Consider the following 17,236-nt stretch of genomic DNA (forward strand, 5'->3'; position numbering starts at 1 on the left):
CCAGCACTTTCTCTACTGTTGCATTAACTGGAGGGGATAAAGTAATTTTTACCCCTCCGCTATCGAACACTATCCCTACTGTTGCATTCACCGGATTTGGAATGAAAATGTTTATCCCTCCGCTATTCAACACTGATCCTACTGTTGCATTCAGTGTAGTGTAAATAGTAATTTTTACCCCTCCACTATCCAACACTTTCCCTACTGTTGCATTTACCGGAGTGGGAATAACATTTTTGACCCCCCTGCTATCCAACACTTATCCTACAGTTGCATTCAGTGGAGTGGGAAAAGTAATTGTTACCCCTCCGCTATCCAACACTTTCCCTACTGTTGCACTCTTTGGAGTGGGAATAGTAATTTTTGCCCCTCCGCTATCCAACACTTTCTCTACTTTTGCTCTCACTGGAGCGGGAATAGTAAATTTTACCCCTTTGCTATCCAACACTTTCCCAATTTTTTGCACTCACTGGAGTTGGAATAGTAATTTTTATCCCTCCGCTATCCAAACTTTCCCTACTTTGGCACTCACTGGAGTGGAAATAGTAATTTTTACCCCTCCGCTATCCAGCACTTCCCCTACTGTTGCATTCACTGGAGTGGGAATCGTAATTTTTACCCCTCTGCTATCCAACACCTTCCCTACTTTTACACTCTTTAGAGTGGGATTATTATTGTTTACCCCTCCACTATCCAACACTTTCCTTACTGTTGCACTCTTTGGAGTGGTAATAGTAATATTGTACCCTCTGCTATCCAGCACTTTCCCTACTGTTGCACTCACTGGAGTGGGAATAGTAATGTTTACCCCTCCGCTATCCAACACTTTCCCTACTGTTGCACTCACTGGAGTTGGTATGGTAAATTTAATTCCTCTGCTATCCAACACTTACCCTACTTTTGCACTCACTGGAGTGGGAATAGGGTTTTTTACCCCTTTGCTACCCAACTTTCCCTACTGTTGCACTGATTGTATTGTGAAATTGAAGTTTAAATAATTTTTAATACTTTAATGTTTCAATTTATTATAGATTTTAGTTTTTTTTTTTATTTTAAATCAATAATATATATTATTTTGTATATTATTTTTCACTTTTAACATACATTAATAATAATGGTTTATGAATTGTTTTAAAGTAAATATATATGTATAAATTATTATTTGTATGCGTTTCTTTTTTTATTAAGTTTATTTATTATATTTTTTTAATGTATATTAAATGTATTTTATTTTGTTAAAATTATATTTAATATTTGGTATATTTAAAATGTATATATTATTTTATATTTATATAAAAATTGATATTATATACATCTATATTTTTTACATCTAGACTTTTTTTAGTCGATATTTTTGTACTTGCCTGTTTATGTATAGGAGTCGATATTTTTGTTGTCTATATTTTTTACTCGATATTTTTACATCGACAATTTTTACATCGAAGTTGTGTCAGTGAACCAATTAGCCGGGTAGCAACTCCTCTTCACTATTGGTCAGCCTCTCCATGAAAACAGCTTTTAAAAAAAGTTTTACCAGCAGCCCCATGCTATAGTTTTGAGCATGTGCATTCCCCCTCAACCACCGCCCCAAAATAATGCACCTAGAGACTGTATTCAGTGTGTGGAGTGAGTGCACTCAGTGAGTAGAAAGGCTGTGTTCAATGTCTAGAAAGACTGTGAAAGGCATGTGTCTAGAAAGGTATGTAGAGGGGGGCAAACTATGGGCCATATTTATGACCCTGTTGCATTGCTCTTACACAAAGCAACATGGTGCAAGAGCGACACAAACCTTAAGTCAGATTTTTAAGCTATGCAAAGCCACTTTGCATGGCTTTGAGTGGCTCCAAAAATCTTGAGTAATGCAACGCAAATCGCTGCCTTGCAGTGTTCTGCCCTGGGTAGGCATTCCATGGCATTCCGTGGCTGTTCCCACGCAACTCCCATGGTTTTTTACGCGTTCCCAGATTTACAAGACCTTGTAAACCTGGCAATGAACCAAAAATATACTGCTCCCCAGATGAGGCATAATCAGCAGAAATATCTTTATTGTGTGCTGCATTCTGCTCTCCTCTTTATTTTTTTATTTTGAGTTTTGTAGCGCACGAATACCCACGAGTGTCCTGGCTCTGAAAGGAACCAACAGAGCTGCATTATAACAGGGATTCACTGAGTTAACAAGCAATTTTTCTGGTGTTTCCTGGAGACCAACATTTTAATCTGGCTATGGAAATGCATGGGAATTGAATTAAACCTAGCAGCTACTTGACTAGCACAGATTTCCCACTGGAGATTTTATGCTGAAAAACTGAAGAAGGTCGCAGAATTCATGAAGGAGAATGCCATGAAAATAACTGAGAGATGAACGCAGGTCAAAGATTATATAGGGACTCCAGACAAATACTGAATCCAGTGCAGCGAACATAAATGATTAGAAATGTGAGCGGAATGAGGAAGGTTGAGTAATAGTCGAGCCGCACAGTTCTGCACCAACTGAAGTTGCTGAAGTGGATAATCAGACAGGCCCGTATACAAAGCACCGCCCTAGTCTCATCTAGAACCCACCATGCTTCGATAAATGAACAGTGAACTGATGAAGAGATGTAAGGAAACATGTAAACTGAGAATATTCACATGACTAAAGAAGGCTGACATGACTTTATCTATCTGCGGTGAAGGTGGCAGAGTATCATCAAAGAAGAATCCAAAACCCTCCCAGACGTGCGAGTGGTCCTTGTCCCTCCCGGCCGACCTGCTCCTCCCATATTTTATTGAATACACTGATACCACGTACGTATGGAGCAAATCGCCCGCAGTTTATTATATCTTGAATAACACATTATTTATCATAAACACATTACTTGGTCATTGTAAACCCTAAAGCATACTTGTACAGTATTTACACAGTGATTGTCTATGCTGCTACTTTGCCAGCATGACTTGTCACAGCTCTGCGTGATGGCCCCTTAGTAGGTGTCTAGTATTTGCAGCTTCTAGGCTTCCCTTGCTACCGCGATATGTGTGGGTGGCCGTCAGGTCCAGCCTGGACTGCAAGGGCTGTGTCCGCCTGAACCTGACCCATGCTGACCAATCGTGATGCTCCCAGTGCCCCTTCCATGAGGCATCCCCAGGACACTGGCCAATCGCCTACTCCCAGTGCCCCAGCCATGAGGTATCCCCAGCACACTGACCAATCACCTGTTACCAGTGGGCCTGAGGTGATCCAAAAGGGCACTGTTTGAGCCACTCTTTCTACTGGTCTACTGGTCTTTTGTGTTGTGTCCTGTCTCTGCTGCCCCGTCTCCCAATTCCATTGTGGCTGCGATGCCCGCATTCCGGTGTAGGTGGGTGGACTTTCATGTGAAGAGATCAATTGTGCAGGTGTCCCCGTACCCTTGCTCATTACCTTTCCCTTCTCCACTCCCCTGCTACCGCACTGGGCGATTCAGAGCACACCACCCATTCGCTGGCGTGCATTTTCGCAGGCTTTTCCTCCTGCTCCTGCTGACCCCCACCCTCGGTAGGCATTCCTCGTGGGCCCTTATATGGTTCATCTTCGCCTTCCTGGCCCGCAACCAGGTTCTTGACAGCTCCAGTAGAATAAAGTCTGTGCGTTGTTCATCCACTAACGTTTCTGCCACACATCCCACTCCTCCTTCTTGCTTGTGTGAAATCTAATTGTTCCTTTTTAGGTCTCGCTGAGTCAGCGCGCACGCGCTGCTCGGAGAGACTTTAGTAGGTGAGTTTTCAAAGTGCTGCTGGCTGGCGACAAGCTTGTGTTCACGTGAGCGTACACGCGCGAACCTCCAGCCTTGAGCAGCACTTTAAAAACTCACCTACTAAAGTCTCTGGCACCCGCGCTTTACTTTTAATGTTATAAGTAAAGCGCGGGTGCCGCGATTATACCAAAAGTAAAGAAATAGAAAAAAACATCTATTTCTTTACTTTTGCTATAATCACGGCACCCGCGCTTTACATTTAACATTAGAAGTAAAGCGGGGGTGCCGCGATTATAGCAAAAGTAAAGAAATAGTTTTTTTTTTACTATTTCTTTACTTTTGTTATAATCGCGGCACCCGCGCTTTATTTTTAATGTTATAAGTAAAGCATGGGTTCCACGATTATAGCAAAAGTAAAGAAATAGAAAAAAACATCTATTTCTTTACTTTTGATATAATCGCGGCACCCGCGCTTTACTTTTAACATTAAAAGTAAAGCGTTGGTGCAACGATGCTTGTTATTGTTCTTCGTTACCCTCACATCTTCGGATGCATGTATCAGATTAACACTCTTACTTGACCAGCTGAAGGTGCCTTTCCTTTGGTGGCTGTAAACAAGATGAGCCCTCCCTTGGTACAACCGTAAGAATGTGTAACTATCACTGAAACACCACCACACTGTTCGTTGAGTGCAGTATGACACTGGGGCAATTTATTATTGTCATTTATTCAAAAAAACGGATCTCACGATTGAGTACTAGTCATGGCTGCACTCTCTGATGTGGGGGCGCACCAGTGCCATACCTGAAGTAGTAATGATACAGTTTTGTGGGTCACACTGCCATGATTGTACTTATATTATGCACTGCAGACTTGCTGCAAACTTACTGTGCAGTGAACCATTGTACCTTTAAAACTGAGCAAAGATGAGGTCAGGACAGATGAAGAAGTGAACCGCGCTACTGAGGGCACTTATCTCCTCAATCAAAGGCATTTTTTTCTCAACTGGTGTTGATATATTAAGACATTTCGTAAAAGACTCTTGGAAAGCCACACCTATTTTGAAATAAAGGTTAACAATAGCTCTTTGTAGAGCCTCATTTAACCAAGTGCCATTGAAAACAGGCATTGGCATAGCCAATAGGCCTCGCTTTTGGGACCTTATAAGTATTTAGTTATGCAGCACAATATCCTTGGTGCAACAACCTTAACCGTTGCATGGATAAACACTTATACACTTATAAGGCCCCAAAGGCGAGACCTATTGGCTATGCCAATGCTTGTTTCAATAGCCACTCGTGGAGGGAGTGTTAAGGGGTGGTAGGACGGGGCGGGGGAGGAGCAGGGTGGGGGTTATAAACAACGGCATATGGCCAACAGAGGTAAGTAAACAAATAAATAAATAAAACGAATTTCATTGTGCGCGCTGCATTGCCAAATTCAATGCAACGTGCGCAACGAAATTCGTTTTATTTATTTATTTGTTTCCTTACCTCCGTTTGGCCGTATGCCATAGTTTACTACCCCCCACCCGCTACTTTTTTCATTCCAACTTCACTCTTCTTTTTATGTCATGTCCCATATTTTGGTATGGTGTAGCATTGTCCATTATCTGGGTCTGTTGACACTGTTCTAACCTTTGTGTGTAGATGGTTTTCTTCTCTCTTGAGTTGTCTCGTCATTGTCCCATACACAGCGTCCTCATGTTGTGCCCTTCTCACACCTCAGCTCTACCGTGGGACCATCAAGAACAAGCAGTCGAACCCGCAGATGAAGGAGCACCCGGACCCTCAGATCGAGCTGGCCGCCAGCAACACCGTGAAGGACTACAACATCTCCATCATCGTGAAGAACGTGGAGTTTGAGAACGAGGGCAAATACACCTGCTTCGTCATCAACCCCAAGGAGAAGTACGCCCGCCATAACGCGACCGTCAACCTGAAGGTGGTGGACAAATGTGAGCTCGGGTACCTTCGCTTTCCCTCCTGTGCGCCTTAAACATTCTGTGCATCTTGACCTTCTCTGGCTGCAACTCAAAAATTCCTCTGTGCATTTTAAATACGTATACCTCAAAGATCAGTGCAATTTAACTCCCCTCGAAGTACCTTAATTCTCTCTCCTTCCCTCTATCTTTCTCCAACTTTCTGTGCATCTCAAGTAAACCTCTCTCTGTGCCCCTTAAGTCTTTCTAAGTCTCCCTTGAACCTTTCCCTATGCAATTTTAACATCTCTTTGTGCGCCTAATCCTCTATTCATCGTAATCCTCGATCTATGCACAGTTTGTGCCTCATAATCCCCTGTCTGTGTACCATACCCTTCCCTCAGTGCATCGTAACCCTCTCTGCTCTGTGCACCACAAACCTCTTTCCGTGCTGCTTCAACTTTGCTGTGCGCAATATACATCTCTCTCACTCTCTGTGCACCCTAAACATCTCAATGTGCATCTCACCCCATTTTCTACGCACTTCAACCATCTGTGCACCTAAACCTATGTACAGGCCCCTTAAATTTCTCTCTGTGCCATTAAACTTCTCTCTGTATGCCATTACCCTCTTTCTATACACAGGGGCACAGCTTGATTAGTAAGATAGGGGGAGCGGGGGGTGGGGAGCTTCAGATTTCCCCACAATCACACTGGCATAATGTTAAAATACTTAACAAGACAAGCAGGGCACATGGAAGTGGCTAAGGGGGCAGTGGAAAGGGAGATCAATGTGGAGTGAGAGAAAACACTATACTCAGTAAAATAACCCACATTTTTTAAGACTTTGAAAACAGAGAGGGCAGTGGAGTCGCAAGGGGGGGCAATACGAGTTTATGGGGCGGCGGCCTCCCCACCACTCCTACCTAAGTTTGCCGCATGGCGACAAATGGAAAAATCAGTGCCAGCACCCCCCTCCCACGCTCTTCAGGCATGGGCGGCAATGTGCCTAGCTATGCCACTGAGAGAGATAGAGAGTGTGTGTGCGTTTTTGTCTGTGTTTATGTAAAGATTCCTGGTGAAATCCGACAGACACCTCACCATACCCAACTAAAAGCACGTGTACCCAACTTTTTTACCAGAAAATACATTCATTAGCAGGGTGTAACACCCCCAAACCGCCCCCGAAGCTATGCGCCTGTCTGTTCACGCTAAACCTGCTTCCGTGCCCTTTACCCATCCTATCTGTACATCCTATTCTTTTCTCTGTGGCTTTTAACTGCTTCAACGTGGCTGGAATTACCTGCGGTGCGGAAGAATTCCACGTGTGTGCGGAACGGATGGCACCCAGCCGTCCTCCGTTCACGCCCACCGAGATGTCGGACGGCCAGGGGCCATCCGACGCATGGAAGAGGTTAACCCACTCTCTGTGCTCCTTATTCCCTACACTGTCCTTCTTAAATTTCTTTTTTGTACTTTAAACACATCTCTGTGCACCACAAGTTTCTCACTGTGAACAACATCCTTCCCTCTATTCTACACCCCTCCAGCACCCTTATGCGGTGCAACACGTTGTCTACCCCAGGCACACCCTTGAAATTCTTGTAATGCAATACCACAATTAGAAGATCCACCCCGGGTATAACGATATCAGAAATATGTACATACACAGTATTGGACCACTTTTTAGCAGCACCACAGGCTCAGGCAGCATGGGAAACCCAATTGCCAAATGTAATGTTCTTTTGGCAAGAAATCAACATATCAGGCAAACCCGCCGGCCAGTGTTGGGAATCACGGGCGGATCAAACACTGTCACTCCCACACATACACACTCACTTTGCACAAATGCAGTGCAACGAATGTCATGCAAGTCCATACGGAACGCATTCGCACACATACGCACTCAGCACCCTAATGCGGTGCACTGATACCCAGTAGGTCAATTGATAACCCACTGTAGACCCTGGGGTCCCAAGCCTCCCTCCAACCTCCAACTCACCACGACTTTCCTAAACACCCCGAATTGGAGACACCCCTTCCTCCTCCCGGGCAATAGGCCACACGTGGCCAAAGTCACTCTTAGGGTCCCAGGGAAACATGTGGCAGGTAGGCAGAAAGATCATTTAGGAGGCAGTCGGCAAAAGGGGTTTGGCACCCATTTGAGAAGTTCACCCACAGAATGTGAAGCAGACGGGATGAGTCAGTCACACCAAAGGGGTCCACAAGAGCCTTCCTGCACCAGCCCAACAGAGGGTCACGCAGTCTCTTGACCCTATTCCTATCATTCTCAGAAGCGTTCCTCAAGCCCAGTAAATCCATCTCACCACCTAGGCCTGAGTTGGGTAATACTACTTGGCAACACTGTGTTGTCGGTAAGGATTTGGTGAAGAGAGGAAAGATTGTCTGCTGCGCTGAGGGCGAAGTAAGGGAACAGGCGATGATTGGAAAATGAAGTAAGGTGGGCCTCTCAGAAATATAAGACACCCCGTCAGGTACACGTTGATCAGAGTCGCACCCATGCAATCCGGGAACAAGGTCTGGTGTGTGATGATATGGTTCGCACCAGACTGTTCCGGTCACACGCGATGAAGAGTTGCAACATCCGTACGTTCCTGGAAATCAGGCACAATGTCCGGTACACGTCGAAATTGGCCACACCAGACAACTCCAATCATAAATAAAAGACAAAGAGTTGCAATTTCTCCCTGGAAATGAGGCACAAGTCCGCAGCACGTTGATATTGGATACACCAAACAGTTCTGGTCACACACACGACTGCAAGAGTTGCAAATTCTGTACCTTCCTGGAAATGAGGCACAAGTCGGGTGCACGTTGATATTGGTTATACCATACAGTTCCCGTCACACACTAAGGTGCAATTTCAGCAATGCCTCATGAGGTAGAATGAAGCACTACTATGGTTAAGCCCCCACCTCCGAGGGTCACAACCCGTGAATCAGACACAGCACGCAATTGGCGTGTTGCACGAGAGAGATATGGCACAATCGACGAAGCGGGCCATGTTGGGTCCCACAGCAGGTGAATACGCTCACCACTAACAAGGCGCTTATGCTTAACAAGGTCCCTACGATGAGGGGGCCCCAGGCCTTAGATGCAGGCAAGACTTTGGAGCTCCACAAAAGAAAATCCGGTCTCCAGGCACGAGTCTTAGTTCCTCGCTCACATCGTGCTACCAGTTGGAATCCAGCAGACGATGTGGGTACTTGAGAGGGCACCTCTCTCCAGGTGTCACAAGTAGAGGGTTTGGGTTCCTCATAGGAGATCTTTGATTTCCCTGAGACTTTCAAAGTAACAGGGGACAAGCTTAACAAGCCCTTGGAGACCACACTTCAGGGTGCCACACAGCTGCAGGTAGTCGGCCCAGGCCAGCCAGTATTCAGGAAAGGCATGTGGTCCCTTTCAATGGCAATAATCCTCCTTGTGCTCCACATAGTTCCAGGTTCTCCTGTCGCACATCCCCACGAGTGCATCTCACCCTTTGCTGAAATATAGCACCAGTAGTTATACTGAAGTGTGCCTTTGAACAGAGTCCTCTGGCAATGTGCACCACATGGTTCGACACACATGCGTCCCAGCCCTGCCATTCACCTACCCCTCTTTTCACCTCCAGAAGATGTACCCTCGGGGTACTCCGGTGGAAGTGAAAGATCTTCTCAGGATGGCTCATGATTTACTCTGGCCAGGCTGAGTAAACGAGGAATCGTGCACACCCGCCTGCAATTGCAGGCATGACACATTCTTAGGGATGCCATTGGTCCAGTGCGCACACCAGCCTACAATGGCAGGCTGGACACGTATTCAAAGACACCAGGTAAGCACCACTTCCTAACGTGTGTAGGAAGGGTGTGCAAATATTTGCACTGTATTGACAGGGGGAAAGTGCCCTAGGCCCTAAGGCCTCCACAGGAGAATCAGTAAAACCCGGGAGGCTAAAGCAAAACACTACCTGAAGGTTTCATGTCCAACAAATGGCAATAGCTGAGGGTGTTGACCTCGTTTGGTATTGACTTGCTATACGTTGCCAACATTTCCTTGAATTGATATCTCGTGTCGCCTTGGATAAATCAAGACATGGCAGATCTGCCTGGGCTTGATCCTATTTTAATCTTACTGTTCTTCATTTCTTTTTTATAAGTTTGGTCTTGATTGTCCATATAGGGCAGGGGCATAAAAACTGTTTATGTATCAAAGGGTTTAACTCCCATGAGATGCTACACTCCGAGGTATCCTGGACTCTTTTTGGACTGCCAGCATCATTTGATGATTTTTTGAGCTCGAGGCAGCCATGGTTATCTTTTTCATCCAGCGCTCAAAGGTTTCAATCATGGTATTGTCCGTTGATTGAGCAATCTTGCTACGAAAGCTGGAGAGCCAATCTTCAACATGACCGATAGCATTAACATTTGAAAAATAACCTTACCTTTTTTGCAACTTCCAGCAAACTCCCATAAAGATTGGAGATGTTCGTCTTTAATCGAGGCCAATATAACTTCACTCTTAAGTATGGCATGGTCGCATATTGTATTCTGGATTACCTTCCCATTCAAGAGGAAATTGAGCAGGGCATAATTACAGATCATTTAATCAATTATGGAGGAACAAGTTGGATCATATATAGTTGTAGAATCTTCATCAAAACGGCCATTAATAAGTATATAATCTAATCCTCTCAGTTTGGACAGAAAGATAGATCCTCTACTATCTTACATTGGCCAGATGTTCATTGGTATCGCCCAGGATTCCTCTATTTCCTTCTCCTGAAAAACACCAATAAGGAAATTTGAAATTTTTGCATTAAAATCTCCCATTATTATTATCCAGTGTGGGTGGACCTTTAGTAACAGAGATAACATAGATTCAAAAGCTGCCCAAATGTCCTGTCATTTCTGCGTCTGGGGGACAATAAATACTTAAAATTAAGCACAGGATTGGTTTAGCAACCCGGGGATTTGTAAATGTTAATTTCAAACCCTGAATGTTTTTGTCACAAAGTGAAATAGTCTGATAGTTCCATATGTTTTTTGTTGAAAACAAGATTGCAAGTGCACCACTTGCATGCCCACTTGGTATTTGATGGGACAGGATTGGAAATCATACAATAATTGTCTGCTATGACCCTTTCCTCTATAATTGACTTTTTTTGGTGCAAATTATGTTCACGCTAGAATTACACAATAGCTGATGTTTTTAGGTCTTGCCTAGTCAGCGCTTGCGCTGTTTCTTCGAGACATGCTGTATTTAGGATATGGGCATTCAACACGCCCAGTGCTGCTGGTTGGTTAGTTGGCCTGCCTTTCTAAATTCCTTTACTCTGGTTGGCCAATGCTCTCCAATTGTCCAGCCTTTGTGTGCTTGGTTTCCTCTCAATGGACATCACCAATAGTTTTTTGGGGTTGGCCATCTCTGGCCATCTGTTGCCTCCTCGTTTTCAGGGTTGTGAGTAGGCCTGTCCACTTTCCAGGACCAAATAGATATTTATGTGTGGCACGCAGTAGCTACTGATATACGCTGGTGGTTGTTGGTGCCTCTAGTTGGAACTTTTCAGTTGCCTCAGAGGAGGGGAAATGGCTCTGCTAGCTCACTGGAGTTATGGTGGTGTAGAACAGCGGATCTCATGTGACGTGCTGAAAAGTGCAAAGTGGGACATGCTAGTGCAATCTATCTACTTATCAATCTTGATGCATTTCTTTTAATCCCTATAGTAATCTGCCCCTGTCTGTAGCTAGAAACAGATCTCTATCTAGATCGATATAGGCGAGTGCTTTGTAGCTAATTGGGACGTTGGTAGCATTTGTGGCTTCTGGGTGTGACTTTTAGCACATTGGATGGTGCAAAAATGATTCAAGGGGTGGATAAGGTCCTCAAATCATGTGGCTGGACCACATTCTTCTGCCTAGGTATGCTGGCTGCTTGCACATACTCTGCTCAAACAATGGGGCTTATTTATGGGATTTTGGCCCAGGGCAGAGCACCTGCTCTGCCCTACGCCAAAATGAAAGGGCAGGAATGCACTGTATTTAAGCAATGCAGTGCATTCCTGCCCCTGGTGCAAAGGTGCCGCCATTGCATGCAGGATTGTTTCTGTGCAGGAAGAGGCACCTTCCTGAACAGAAACAATCCTAAGAGGTGTTCTCCTCTTTCTATGTGTGCTGGAAAAACGAGGCGAAATAAACATATTGCTCCTCGTTACGCCTCACCTTCGGAGGCGTATGGATTGGTGCTTCCCCAGGTTTACATCACTTTGTAAATCTGGGGCGGTGTCAAATTCCATGGGTGTTGCATTGGAAAATACCACCATAACATCCATGGAACGCCTGCTGGGCGCAGAGTAAGGTGAGGCAGCGTTTGCGCTGTGTCGCCTTACTCATGATTAATGAGGCCGTTGGAAGCCTTGCAGAGTGGCTTTGCATGGGTTTATAAATTAAAATGAGAGCACTGTGTTACGCATGTGCCACTTTATGTGGTCCAAAAGTGATGCAGGTCTCTCATAAATAAGTCCCATTGTGAGCAGGTTGGTGATGGAAAAATGGCTCCGTGAGCTAATCGCAAGAAAGGTAGGCTGTAGTGTCAGGGCATGTGAACTGCGCCACGTGGTACCTGCTGGGCCAAACAGGTGGAATCTTTCTTCCGATCTATCTCCAATTATCTCTACCAATCTCTAGGTTCCATCTCTGACTATATCTAGCAAACTGTCTCATTTCCAACCTAACAATCTCAAATGATCTTTTTGTTTACTCTCTAAATTTCCACATCTGTCTGTCTGTCTGTCTGTCTGTCTGTCTGTCTGTCTATCTATCGCTGCCACTTTCTGCATGTATCTCCCATATTCCATCCATATATCTCTATCGACCCGTTGTTTTCTGCCACTGTCGATCTGCCTCTCTCTGCTTCTAGCTGCCTCTATCACATCTAACTCTTTATCTATCTGTCACTCCAGCTCCCTGTCCCCTTCTCTCTTCTTGTGTTTGTCCCTCTGTCATACAAGCAGATACTGTGTCACTGTCTATCCTTCTCATTTACTCCTCCTCCTCCAACCACTCTAGCCGTCTTCCTCAGCCAGTGGGGCCTTCGGCTCACAATGTGTCCCACATCTGCTAGGACAGTGCCCTAGACCTTGTTTATTTGGTCTTAGCTTCAGCCCCTGGCAGTGCATGCGGGTGGTGTGGCATAGGGATTGAAACATATGTTGCAGACACTGAGCACCAGAGAAATGAAAACGCCGCTAGTGAACTCACCACCGGCCAGCATGGATCAGAGGTAGGGGAGCGGGGGCATGGGGCTGGAGAAAGCAGGACACGGTGTTGTGGGTATTAATAAATAAAAATAAAAAAAGTACCTTCTTGCCGCGTCTCACCTCCTTAGTCCTCCCTCGCTGGCCTGAACATGAAGCACACCCAGGCTCCCAGTCAGCCAATCACAACGCTGCCCTAGCAGCGTTGTGATTGGTCTGAGCACCATGTTTCAGCACTCAGATGCTGACTGGGAGCCCGGGCATGTTCTCCATCCAGGCTGTAATGCAGCTTGCATGGAGAACATGCGAAGTGCGCAAGACTGTGTGGCTGGCCCGAGAGGGCTGGCCAAGCATTCATTGTGCACTTAGGAGGGTGCTACCACACCTCCCCTGCTCCAGCCCCCTCACACAAAGCTGCAGAAGTAGGATAAAATAAAATAATAATAACGCAGGTTATCATTTTATTTTCCTTTTATTTCTCTACTAAAAAGTGTGGAGCCGCAACTGGGTGAACTTAAGGTGATCAGAAAAAGGCACCTTGTTTGACCGTCACCCACTTTGCACTCTCCAAAATCTCTTCAGACTTGTCTCCCCTTGATGCCGTGACGTCATAAAGAATCGCCTCGAAATGAAAGCGAAAGCTAACCCGTGCCCTCTGCTGTCTCTCTTCCTCTCTCTCGCCCCCTGCAGTTGTGGTGGTGGATAACACGCTTACAGTGATCATCGCGGGTGCCATTGGCGGGCTCATCGGCCTCCTCATCCTCATCTTCATCCTGAAGAAGATCATCACCTTCGCCATCAAGAAGAGCCGCGAGAAGAAGTGAGTTGGGGTGTGCGTCCCTTAGCCCCCCGGGTCCTGATGGTGCCATGCCTGGCCTGGCAGGGGTGCCACGGGCCTTCTATAGCAGTCAGAGCACTCCCATACATGTTTTTTTCTGAAAATGGGCAGCCATTTATTCAGTCAGCATCGTGTCATCATCGGGACCACATCACACTACAGTGTCACATCTACACCTCCATCGGATGAAGCACGGTGCTGCAGTGTGTCAACTTCATGGCGCTATCATAAAGCACTGCACTGCCCTCTGACAACATCATGTCTTCTCACAAAGGACTGTACTGCAGTGTGACAGCTTTATGACATCACTAGAAAGTAGGGCATAGCCGTGTGTCAACTCCATGACATCATTAAGCACAGCTGTTTCATCTCCACAGCACCGCTGGCACGGCACTGCATCATAAGGCGCAGCACTGCTGCCTGTCTACAGCATGGCATCATACAGCATAGCGCCGTGTCATTTCCATAGCATCATTGTAAAGCACAGTGCTGCAGTGTGCCCTGTGCATGGCACCATAAACCACGGCGCTGCCGTGTGTCGAACTCTTGCTATCATTATACAACTGTGTAGTGCCCTGCAACAACTTCATGGCCTCATCATAAAGCACTGTACTGCAGTGTGTCAACTTCATGGCCTCATCATAGAGCGCTATACTGCAGAGTGACAACTTCACGGCACTGTTATAGAACACTGTACAGCCCCTTGACAACTTCATGACTTCATCATAAAGCGCTACACTGCAGTGTGTCAACTTCATGGCCTCATCATAAAGCGCTATACTGCAGAGTGACAACTTCACGGCACTGTTATAGAACACTGTACAGCCCCTTGACAACTTCATGACTTCATCATAAAGCGCTACACTGCAGTGTGTCAACTTCATGGCCTCATCATAAAGCACTGCACTGCAGAGTGACAAATCATGGCACTGTTATAAAGCACTGTACTGCCCCTTGACAACTTCATGGCCTCATCATAAAGCGCTATACTGCAGTATGACAACTTCACGGCACTGTTATAAAACACTGTACAGCCCATTGACTACTTCATGGCTTCCTCATAAAGCACTATACTGCAGTGTGACAACTTCATGACTTCATCATAAAGCACTGTCCAGGAGTGTGTCAACTTCATTGCCTCATCATAAAGCGCTATACTGCAGAGTAATAAATCATGGCACTGTTATAAAGCACTGTACTGCCCCTTGACAACTTCATGGCCTGATCATAAAGCGCTATACTGCAGTGTGACAACTTCAAGGCACTGTTTTAAAGTACTGTACTGCCCCCTCACACCTTCATGGCCTCCTCATAAAGCGCTATACTGCAGTGTGACAACTTCATGACCTCATCATAAAGCGCTGTGTTGCAGTATGTGAACTTTATGGCCTCATCATTAAGCACTGTACTGCTGTTTGTCAAAGTCGTGGCCTCATCATAAAACACTAAACTGCAACTGCAGAGTGACACCTTCATGGCCTCATCATAAAGCACTATACTGCAGTGTGACAAATCATGGCACTGTTATAAAGCACTGTACTGCCACCTGACAACTTCATGACCTCCCCATAAAGCCCTGTACTACAGTGCGACAACTCATCGCCTCAACATAAAGCACTGTACTGCAGTTTGACAACTTAATTGTCCCATCAGAAAGCGCTATACTGCAGTATGTCATCTTCATGGCCTCATCATAAAGCACTATAATTCAGAACGTCAATTTCATGGCCTGATAATATAGCGCTATACTGCAACATGTCAACTTCATGGCCTCATCATAAAGCTGCATGCCCTTATCATAAAGCACTGTATGGCAGTGTGTCAACTTCATGGCTTCATCATAAAGCGCTGTACTGCAGTGTGACAACTTTCATGGCTTCAGCATAAATCACTGTGTTGCAGTGCGCAGTGTTCCTGGAGTCATCTTAAAGCACAGTCCTGGTGTGTGGTATTTTCACCGCATCACTACACCACACTGTGCCGCAGTGTGTCATGGTCATTACAGTCAACTTAAAACACCGTAGCACAGTGTGACAACTTCTAAGTAGCGCAATAATTCACAAACCTGCGGCGTGACAACTTCATGTCTTCCTTATAGCACCCAGTACCGTAATGCGACCCCTTCATCCTCACCAGGACGAACCAGTACGGCAGAGTGGCACGTTCATATGCACCAGGATAAAACACTAGTGCAGCGTGACCCCCACGTCACAGTAGGCACTGCACTCCATAGCAGTCTGACACTGTCGTCACCATTAGAATACAGCACTGCAGCGTGACACACTCATGACAGAAGCATTAAGCACAGTAGCGCGATGCGACATCATTAACTCCATCACAGTAAATCACAGTGCCGCAGCGTGAAAACATTACCACCATAAGAATAAGGCACATTGCATAGCATGACTCCAATATCAGCATTAGAATAAAGCGCTGCCCTGCAGTGGGACGTCTTCGTGGCGGTATGATAAAGTTGTGTGTTGCTGTGCAATGCTTAATTTGTAAAAAAAAAAAAAAAAAAGAGTTAATGAATTATTATTAAACGCTGTGTTGTTGTGCGCATCTCAAAATTAGGTGAACACTGCCTCCACGTGGTGGACAGTCGTAAGTGCTGGTGGTAAGAATTAAGTGCCGGTGTCAATCGCCGGAAACCACCGACTCAAATTAAGCACTGCTGCTGTGGGGGCTTTCATGGCATCAGAATAGAGTATTGTACTCGCCCCACTGGTGCCTGTCTGTCTTAGGTGCAGGGGAAGAGCTTTGGGTGAGAACTGCTTCTGAAAATGCGGGCCTCGTTCAGCCTAGCAGACGTAGGTGGAATCAGGGTCATTTAAAGCCGTGTACTTTCTGCTGAGGTTGGGAACCTTGATTGATCTTCCTTGTTCATGAGGAGCATTTTGTACAAGAGTCAGGAGTATCTCTGCCCTTAAAAAAGATTCCATTGCTGGCCGTTTAGTATAATGTTAATAATTTGATAGCAACTAAGCCCTGCACGTGTGGTTGCATGGATTACTGGACCTTCTCTGATTACCCCTTCTTTTGGTTTACACGCACCCGGCACCCTGCTGCTGCACCGGCTAGGTTGGTGCTGTGCAGTTGCATATATGTGTGACCCACCTGCCCCTTTCTCCCAACTGGACTAGCTGGGAGACAGACTATCCAGGAAGCGGCGTAACGTGGGTTGCCAGCACCCGGGGCAAGGCAAGTATTGCACCCCGTGGACCGTTGGCACTTCCTGGTGCAAAATTTTAAAAGAAAAAAAAACAATTGGAGTACAATTTATTTCTTTTACATTTTTGCAACCCCCTAAAAAAATTGCCCTTGTGGCCCTGCCCATGCTACGCTACTGCATCCAGGTAAATCCCTGCCTCTAGCAGTATAGAAAACATGAATCTAACATGGGATCTGCAGAGTAAATTTTAACCGCTAGGTAATTCCATTTAGACATATATATACCTCTCACACCTCATACTCCATTACACCGATAGGTGCTGCGCCTCTAGGCA

General features: G+C 45.7%; 1 protein-coding gene across 1 annotated transcript in view; it reads left to right on the top strand.

Moving 5' to 3' along the window:
- SCN4B (sodium voltage-gated channel beta subunit 4) overlaps positions 1-17,236 on the top strand; it is a 201,628-nt gene that overhangs the window by 148,069 nt on the left and 36,323 nt on the right. Inside the window, exons 3-4 of the mRNA XM_085647419.1 lie at positions 5,445-5,673; positions 13,583-13,712. Coding sequence (XP_085503545.1) covers positions 5,445-5,673; positions 13,583-13,712 — 359 coding nt within the window. The remainder of the gene's footprint in view (positions 1-5,444; positions 5,674-13,582; positions 13,713-17,236) is intronic.

Source organism: Triturus cristatus, chromosome 3_2 (genome assembly GCF_964204655.1).
Source record: "Triturus cristatus chromosome 3_2, aTriCri1.1, whole genome shotgun sequence".
NCBI lineage: Eukaryota > Metazoa > Chordata > Amphibia > Caudata > Salamandridae > Triturus > Triturus cristatus.